Genomic DNA, 9,429 nt, shown 5'->3' with positions numbered 1-9,429 from the left:
CCCCCAAACAAGACTCCGGCGGAGGCGTCCGCGCCAGCGGGAGCCGCAGTGCAACCAAGACGCGGAGGCCCGGAGCGGCGGAGGGATCCCGGGCGAGGCGAGGCGGATCCCCAAAGTCAGAGCGGAGGAGGCCAAAAAAAGTAGGCGGGGGAGGGGATGAACTCGCTCTTACTGGACGCGGGTGAGAAGACAGAACCGGAACCGGAACCTTTGCACGCGCCGGCAACCGCCTCTTCGATTACCCACCCTTTCCCCCCGCCCCCACCGCTGCCGGAGGCCTCCACCGCCCAACGCGCGGGCTCCCGGGAGCGCCCTGGGATCTGGTGAGCTGGACCGGCTCCGCGAGTCACCGCTGCCGGCACCGCCCGCGGCTGGTGCTTCCAGGCCGGACTGGACGGGAACCTCCCGTCTCTCGCGGGAATCGCCCCCTACCGGCTCGACGGGGAAGAACCGCCGCCTCTGCAGACAGCGGAAGAGTCCGGGCCTCCGAGGGATGGGGAACAGCCCGCGGCATTGAGAGGCCAGGTTCCTGTCACTTCTGGCTGCGGGACTCTCAATCCTCCGCACTCCTGCTCGGCCTAGCTCCCAGAACCTGGTGGGGGCGGCGAGGAAGACGAGAGGGGTCTCCGGGCCCGGGGACATGGAGCCGCGAGTGCCTGGCGCGGAACGGCCCGAGACGCGGCAGAGGCTGCGGCCACAGGCGGCCGGCGGCCCCAGATAGACGAGAGGGCCCGGCTCTGCGGCGGCGGGGACTTGCAGGCCCCGGACACTTCGTAGGAGGATCCGACAGCCAGTCCCGAGCTGATCCCGCCTTACCCCTGGAGGGATTCCCGGGCCACCTTCCCTACGGCTCGCCGACTTCCCTCCGTGACGAAGTTTTCTCCCTGTGTTTTCTCTAGGATTGGTCTCTAGCTCTAGAAACTTGCCTTCTGGCAGGCTTTCTAGGTTTGTTTTGGGAGATAACTTGTTTTGCTCCAAGCCACATCCCCCTTTCTTGACCTTTTCCAGTCGGACGTGCTAGATGACTGAATGGAGTTTTGAGTTGGACTTTTTTGTCCCTTACGGAGTCGGGCCTGATACCACAGCAGTGGGGGTGGGGTGTAGGTATTACTGTAAAATGCAAGTTGGATAAAAGAAGATTTCTCGCCAAGGGCCCCAATGAGTGGCACACAGTCAACTATCACCGACAGGTTTGTATGAAGCTCCCCTTGGATTTGGCCCAACCTAGCAAGAGTCAGTGATTGCCTTTGACTAAGTGCAGTTGACAGGCAAAGGAGAGAGAGAGAGCGTTGTTTAGGAGCTTTACAATTAGTTTGGGATTGCTGCCAATTTACTTGCTTTATTGAATTTGAAAATGTAGTGTTTTTCTGGAGAGAAACTTCACTTCAGGTTCTCAGAAAAGAGGTAGGTAAAACCGTGATGTGGTTTTCTGTCTGTAGTATGGGTTAGGACTCTACTTGTCTTGGAACCAGAGGTAGGTCATTTTGGGTGAAGGTCGGTGCCCGACTTTGGCTGGGTATTGGTGCATCATCAGTTTAGCTTTACTCCTGTAGTTCTCTAGGGATTTCTGTTTGTGAACTTCACTCTGAGGCTGCTGTATGATGATATATGAACTTGATCTCTTTTAAGTATTGACGTGCATAGTGTTTATTATTTAATAATTTTCCAGAATGTTGAAGTTACCAGTAAATCACGGGCTCTTGCCAGGCGCAATATGAAGAAGCTTAAAAAAAGGGGGAGAAATCATGGGACTTGATTTTAATTATTGCATTTTCAGTATTTCATCGTGCAGAAACATATTTAAGGGATGCAAACCCGAAGCGAATCATACATATAATAGTACAAGCATGGCAGGTGGATTTGTTGAATTCTGTAAGTCCTTTGTAGTACTTACCTATTTTGCCTAGTGGTGGTTAGTGAATTGAGCTAGGCTCTTTGTGATTTAAGAGGAATTCTCTTGTTCTTAAAAATTATTCTTCTGAATTTTTAGATTAAGTGATAAAAACATATTAATTCTTTTACTACATTTTTTTCTCAATTTAGTTATGACATTGTGTCCTTGTCCCAGATTTCTGCTTGTTTTTTTGTTTGTTTTTGCTTTTTAGTCATCCTTTAAACTATTATCATTTAAAAAAAATCAAATAACTGAATTGGGGGGCAAAGAAAGCGTTTTGATGAAAAGTGCAACAATAGTGCTTCTGCAGAAAATAATTGAATTTTCTAATAAGTTTCACCTAATTGTAAGACTCATTTGTTGACTTTAAAAGGGTCAAATTCCATTATCATACCATAACAGCAACTCCAGAAACAGAACTTCCTCTTCCTGTTGATGCTCTCCAGTGTCACCTAATGTGAATGTTTACTTAAAAGATACCATTAAATATTTAAACTATTTATATTTATTTGAATATTTTAAAAAATATGTGTTGGTTTTCAGTGAAATAATTTTCAACTTTTTTTACGCTTAACATGAGTAGTAACAATGCTTATCTTGATTTTTTTCTAGTTGTCTTCATTCCTTTTCCTTTCAGGGTGTTTTGCTTCTGAGAAATCACTTTCACGGGTGTGTGGGTAATTGTTATCCGTGTTCATTCAGTTCTCTTCCACTCTGTTGAGCCTGTAAACAATATGTCTTATTAGGAACTGATGTAATGTTGGTAGTTTTCATTTTGGTAATAGGGGTGTTCAATTTTGTAGAAACAGAACTTAGGTTTGTTTGGTTTCGTGCACCAACTCATTGTGCACGAAAATCACCTACAAGCCCCCAAGTAATGACCTTTCTTCCTCATTGCATCTCAAAGATTTTCTTCCTCTTTCCATTATCTTGGAAATAAAATCTTGGGATTTGTGTCCTCTTTATAACTTGGGTGAGATATAAACATACAATAAGCATGCACTTAATGAATGCCTGTTCTTTGCCAGGCACTGTGCTTGGTTCCAAGGATTAAAAGATTAGGAATCTAAGATGAATCTGCAAATTGGTTTGGGTATTAATATCCTAGAATTGGTTCAGGTGCTGCCTGATTTTATATATTTTTTAAAAGAAAAAACAACCTTTAACAGGCACTGCTGAGACATTATGGATACCTGTTTCTTAGAAATTTACTAACAGTTTTTATTTTTTTTTAAAAATAAGAATTGTTCTTATGTGGCCGTTACCTTTTTTTAAACAGGAGAGTTGTCCCTGATTTAAGTATACAAGTATGTTGGGGTGAAATACTGTTTTAGTATTACTGCTGTGTCAGCGTGCCTTAACAAACTTGAGTAGTTCCTAGCTTCTCAGCTCTGCCTACCTCGTCCTCTTTTCTCACTAACTCCAATGTACTGTAGGTATATCTTGCTGATTCTAGAGCTGTTGGCAAATTTACAGTGTCAGTGTAGCTTTTTAAAGATCCTTTCAAGTTTGAAGTACTGTATGTGGTCTGGCTTTGTTTTGTAGAGTGTGCATATCCACCAGGCTAGCTGTATTAATTAGTTCTTTCATTGTGGTGCTTCTGACTACAGAGTCTGTCTCTCCTTAGCTGAAATCAAACTGGATCGTTTTGGGCGTTGTTGTTTTGCAGTTTGTGGCTTGTGGCCGGACACATGGCTGAACAAGATAAGAAAGTTTCATTTTTGTGTTAGGGACTTCTGGGACTGGGATGGAATTCAGCTATGTTTAGGCTCTGATTGGTCACTTTGGATACTCAGAACTCTGTTACATCCTGTTATTATTTTGCAGTTAAATTAACACATTTACTCTCTTTTCTTCCTCTTCATCTTCTACTCCCCAAACCTCCCACCCCCTTTTTAAAAGACATAGCCATCAATTTAAAACCCAAACTATGTTCATAGTAGCTATTGTTTTTATGTAGTACGTCTGAACAGCTTAAAAAAAAAAAATCTAAGCAACTTATGAATAACTTCCAGTCTCTTGCTTTGTAACTTCTGTGACCTGGAGAGTATAGTTTTCAACTTTTAGAATCAGCATTTAAAAATGGGTAGAAATATCTGATTGATGCTTTTCAGTTTGCATTGATCACCACATTCAGTCCTAAAATATATCTTAATTGTTTCCAATCTTCCAAGATGTCTTTTTTGTCCCTGAGAACTTAGGGGAATCTATGGCAATTGGAATTACTTCTGAGAAGTAGAAGAGAATGACTGGACTCAGTAAATGATTTCAGGCTAGATTCTAGAACAACGAATTTTCAGGGACAGTGTAGGTAGCATTTTGTTGCAAGGGTCTTCCTTGAAAGAAATGGACTTTTTTCTAGAACTTAACAGATTTTCTTGTTTTGATTTATACATAAACAAAGGTTTTTGATGTATTGGTATTTTCTTAGCACAGCTTTAAGCTTGTTTAAGTAAACTTTAAAAGTGAATGTGGAAATGTGTGACTTATTATGCGTATAGCCAGTAGTTAGCATTTTCATTCATGATACTTTTTCTGCCAACATTGCCATACAATGCTTTTGATTAAAAAACAAAATGAAAAACTCCTGTATGTGTGCTATTTTCAAGTTTGCTTAAATCATCTACAAGGTGAAATTATTTGTAATATTTACTTGTAAAGTCAGTCATTTGATAAATACAAAATTGAAATCGGAAATCAGTATCACAGTTGTCTTCTAGATCAGTATGAAATCCTGATTCATACAGGTATGCAAAAGTACATTCATTTATTCAGTTTTACATAAGAAAAATGCATAGTCTGAAGTAAATTTGTCGAAAAATACAGAGGTGTGGTCTTCTTGATAAGTGGCACATTTATAAGACGTTCATATTTATTCAATGGGATGAAAGAGAAGCTTTATTTGAATCAATGTAAAAATATGTTAACCTGGCAATACCGCTTAAAACTTTGGTGGTTTCCAATTGTTAAAATGTAGTATAGAACATTGAATTCACATGTAGGATTTTTTTAAAACTAAGTTTGAATTTTCAGTTTAAAAAATGAAATTTGTGGCACACATTGATGGAACCCATAAATGGTGGATTATACATATTTTTCTGTGGAGCTTTGTAATTTGAAGGAAAACAGTTGGAAAATCTTGCATAAACACATGTGGTTGCCTCTTCTAAAAGCCATTTAGAAAAGGGTATGACTTGCCTATCAAGCTGATACATACCTCACAGAAACAGCAGGATATTTTAATGGTTTTTCAGGAGGTAATTGGAGGCACTCTTTTACATTATGGTTGTCTGACAAAGTTACTAGAAACGTTTCTTGTATAATTTCTTATCTCCTAGAAATTGACCATGCCACATTTTAGGGAGCTGGGAGTTTAACTTAATGTGGCCTCAGGTGTTAAAACTTGGCTTTGATGATGTTTTAAAGTTTCATTTCCCTTTTGATAATTAAGTCTTCAAAATGGTGACATTTAAACTGAAATTTTAAAATCCTCAAAATTATAAATATTTTGTCTCCTTTTAAGTAAAATACCCTCATGTATATACTGGTGATATCCTATGGTAGTGTAATTCTTTAGCATTTACAGTGTTTTCGACTCAGCATCGGGCAGATCATCATTTACACTTTAGGCAACTCATAGAGTTTAAGTCAAGTTTATAAAACTGGAAAGAACAGACCCAAGATTTTAACCTAGATTTTCTGGCTCTCAGGTTTCCTAGTTTTTCACTTTAAATTGTTGTCTTTCTCTCTATATTGTTTTTTTCTGTCCTACTTTCCTTAAGTAACTTTCCAATCTGAGCAGGTCAGAGTGGGATATTTGCTCTTACAGGATGCTTTCTAGTACCTTATCCATTCTAATTTTAAGCATCTCTAGAGTAGATAGAGACTCATCATTTTCTCAGGAAACTGAACAAAAATGTGGTAGATCTTGTAGTCAGGAAGTTTTCCTGAGCTTTAGCTCAAAATATTAAATTGTCTTGTTTCTTTGATATATTTGCTGTACAAGGCTAAATAATGCTCTCCCCCCATTTTCTGTCTATGACTCTAAATGGTCCACCACCCTTCCCCTCCCCCAACCCTTATTCTTTCATTAACCAAGTTGTACATTTTCTGTTGATTCATTGTCTAAAAAATCATTCTTTTCATTTTAATATTTTATTAGCTTTTCCTGGGTTGCTCTCCTAATACAAAATGTTTTTTTCCTGTAGATGCTCTTCTAGTACAAAATGTTGATTCTCTGTATTTTATCTTTATCCATATTCTAGAACAACAAATTCCAAGTTTAGTTTTATTGTAATTCACAGGGTCTTCAGTTTTCTCCAAGCATAGCCCAAAATTACAAGTAAAAGGATTCTCAAGATCATTTTAATTTCCTTTTATCTTAGTTTTTAGAAAGGATGTGGGAGATGTCACAATCAAATTTATACAAACAGCATAATTACCAAATTGACTAATTAAGCAGTTATGTTATAAAAGTCTTCTTTTACAAAGTAATTCTTTCAAATATGAGTGCCCCTAATGTAACAAGTATTATCAATTATGTGACAAAAGCGTAGCAAACAGAAATAATAAGTGTCAGAGGCCATCCTTGGTTGAAAATCAATCAAAGAAAGATGAAACATCTCTGATTTTAACAAGTAAATGAAGAGATGTAATTTTAGCTTTAGAGTAAGTATCTGTTGCAGTGTGGTGAGATACATCTGGAGGTTGTTACTTTTTTTTCTTTTTGGCCGTGGTTTTTCAGTGTTACCTTAAGTTATATGACATTTTCCCCCGTTTTGTTTGTTTTACCTTATTTTTTTGTTATTCCGTTTGTTTTACCTTATTTTTTTGTTATTCCGACATATTAGTGGAAAGAAATAGACTTGCAATGCTTAGCAGTATTTTTCCAGTAAAGTGCACTACTGTTAAAATTGAAATAATATTTTACTTTCTTGCTACTGAATGTACAAGATTGTTACTAATAGACAAATACAGAAGGAAGAAGTCCGTATTTAAATTATAAAATATATAATATTATAGGAATCGTGAATTTTAGATCTATTTAATTGATACTAACTTAATTTAAAATTATTTAATTAGATGTCTTCGTAGTTTTGTATTTTGCTAGTGATTGCTTCTTTAAAGTTTAGAATTTTGGGGGACATGCCAAATTTAGGGCATTTTACTTTTTTTCAACTTAGAATATCTAGAGTACCAAGATAGCTGTAGATGAAAGGAATATGTAAAACAGCTTCTAACTTATGTTAGCTTCTAACATGGCTTCTAAGAAAAGCCCATGAAGCTAAGTGCCTAAAATAATTTTCAGCTGTTTGCTTCTGTAGAGGTACTACATACATGATGATGCTGAAGTTAAGAGGCCTTGTCGAAATTGCATAAGCATATGTTACTGACTTAATAAAAGGAGAAATACACTAAGTTTACCTTGTTGAATTAACATTCACCAGTGCATCTGACAGTTTAGATTAATACCAAAACAAAATCTTTTACTGATTTAAATGCTATATTTTGGCTTTTAAGATCATAGTCACATGACAGGTCTGGGTGACTTCCCAGTTTGAGAGATATGCAAATCTAATGGCCAGTGAAAAATTAGATTTCCTGTCTTGGGATTGTGAGTACTAATTCATGAAGAAACTGGAAATATATAAGAAAATCTGGTTTAGTTAATGCTTACAATTACCTACTTGTCACACTGCTTTTTCTTTTGATGTTGTAAAGCCTATTGTCATTTAAAGGTATTTCTCTGAGACTTCAGTTTTGGTTAAATTTTATATTAAAATGCTGATTTTATGCTCACACACAAGACATCAAAGAGGATTTTGTAGTTCTGTGGATTCAGAAAGTGTAGATTATTCTATTGTTGAAAAACTGGAGACTTCATTGGCGGAGAAATTCTGTGTGAAATTGATCATGTAATGCAGAAGGTGGCTAATCTTGCTCAGAAGAGTAACAAGTCCCCAAAATACACTTAAAAACATATAGGAAATCTTGTGAAGGTTCTTAGACATATGCTTCCATAGATTTTAGATATCTGCCTGTGTTCCAGACACAAGCTGATATGTTGTGGTTTGCCCCATACAGTTTCTGTGGTTTTCTCAGGAAGTGGTTCTTGTGGGTGAAGGTCTGATCTGTCTAGAGATTGTTGGTGGCACATGCATTGTCAGCTTATTTCCTGTTTTATTGGCTGTTTGGGCAAGATTTCAGAGCAAGTACTGCTGAAGAGGTGTTTGAATATTTTGTAGAAAGATAGATGACTATAATGTTGTATAATATATATTTCTCAGGTGATACGAGCGTTAATGTTTATAAAGTGCTTTGAGATGCTAGTCTGAAAAGTACAGATATGTTTCTAATCATATTTGCAAGATACTGCTATGTTAAAATATTGCTCAAATTTAAGTAAAATATGTTCGTGTAGTAAAGTCTTAACTCTACGGTGCTTGACTTCTATAGTCATTCAAGTGTTTAATCACTGCAAGAGTCATGGTTAGAATTTTTTCCTTTTTTCTTCTAATGTTTCTTTATAATTTTACCCTACGTAGGCTGACTTAGTAGAGTAGATACCTTGTCTGTAGTAGTACTAGTTAAACTGAGCCTTATTCACAAAACTTAACATCTAGAGCAAGCTTCTTCACCAGTTTAACAGGCATACTAAAATAATGTAATTGAGAGAATTTTCTTTGAGATCAATAGCTGTACCACCCATGTACAAAACCCTATATTTGCTTTGCTGAAACCTGAAGATGAATAAACTCATAGAATTGCATATGTCATACTCTTTTTTATGTCCCTTTAAAAAATTAACAATGAATGTTTTTGGGGAAGAGGCTTTTTTAAAGCTAAATTGTCAACTAATTTTTGAGTTCCTCAAGGGAAGCAGGATAATTCTTAATCACTTTTAAGTAATTATTATTTGCTTTATTATATTTTTATTTTTTAATACTAAAACCATAAGAAAAAGAGTAACCAAAATTACCCAGCAACCTAGATGATGATGTTCAGGTTAAGAATAATACACAAGAAAATTCAAATAATATATAATGGTATAAATAAGGTCTCTTTCTGATCTTATCCCTATCCCTACACATCCACTGGTCCTCAAACTGTCTACTCAGAGGTAACCATAGTTAAAAAAAAAATTGTACCTTCTAAAACATTCTTATAAATAGACCAGCCTATTTTAATATTCTCTGTACCTATCCCATGGTAGGTATATATCAGCTTTTGCTAGATTATGCTACCTTCAAATTTCAGTGGCTCACAAAACTGGTTTATTTCAGCTGTGGATTGGCTGCAGCATTTTTGGAATCCTGGCTGAACCAGCAGCCCCTGTTTAGGATATGCCATTATTGAGGCAGAGGGAAAGCGCAGGAAAACTAATGCAAATATGCGATGACTCTTAAAGCTTCTACTCAGTCATGGTATATGTTACATCAGCTCACACATGTCGTTGGCCAAAGTAGGTTGTATATAGTCAAGCTCATTGTCAGTGGTCCGGGGACGTATAGTCCTCCCATAAGTGGTATTGAAAG

The 9,429-nt window shown here is 37.6% G+C and overlaps 1 protein-coding gene across 6 annotated transcripts in view; it reads left to right on the top strand.

Annotated features, from left to right (window-relative positions):
- The first annotated feature begins 1,020 nt into the window (after positions 1 to 1,020).
- The window catches only part of ARHGEF12 (Rho guanine nucleotide exchange factor 12), a 165,652-nt gene continuing 157,243 nt past the window's right edge, over positions 1,021 to 9,429 (top strand). For 5 of the 6 annotated variants that reach the window (XM_019718206.2, XM_019718207.2, XM_019718209.2 and 2 more), the window contains exon 1: positions 1,030 to 1,190. In XM_019718206.2, the coding sequence (XP_019573765.2) occupies positions 1,159 to 1,190 (32 nt within the window). In that variant the 5' untranslated portion in view covers positions 1,030 to 1,158. Of the gene's footprint in view, positions 1,191 to 9,429 lie in introns of all 6 variants that reach the window. The other variant, XM_074335326.1, reaches the window with a different exon arrangement.

Source organism: Rhinolophus sinicus, linkage group LG06 (genome assembly GCF_036562045.2).
Source record: "Rhinolophus sinicus isolate RSC01 linkage group LG06, ASM3656204v1, whole genome shotgun sequence".
NCBI classification, from domain to species: Eukaryota; Metazoa; Chordata; class Mammalia; order Chiroptera; family Rhinolophidae; genus Rhinolophus; species Rhinolophus sinicus.
The sequence above is the reverse complement of the archived record's forward strand: the minus strand, read 5'-3'. Positions and strand labels throughout refer to the sequence as shown.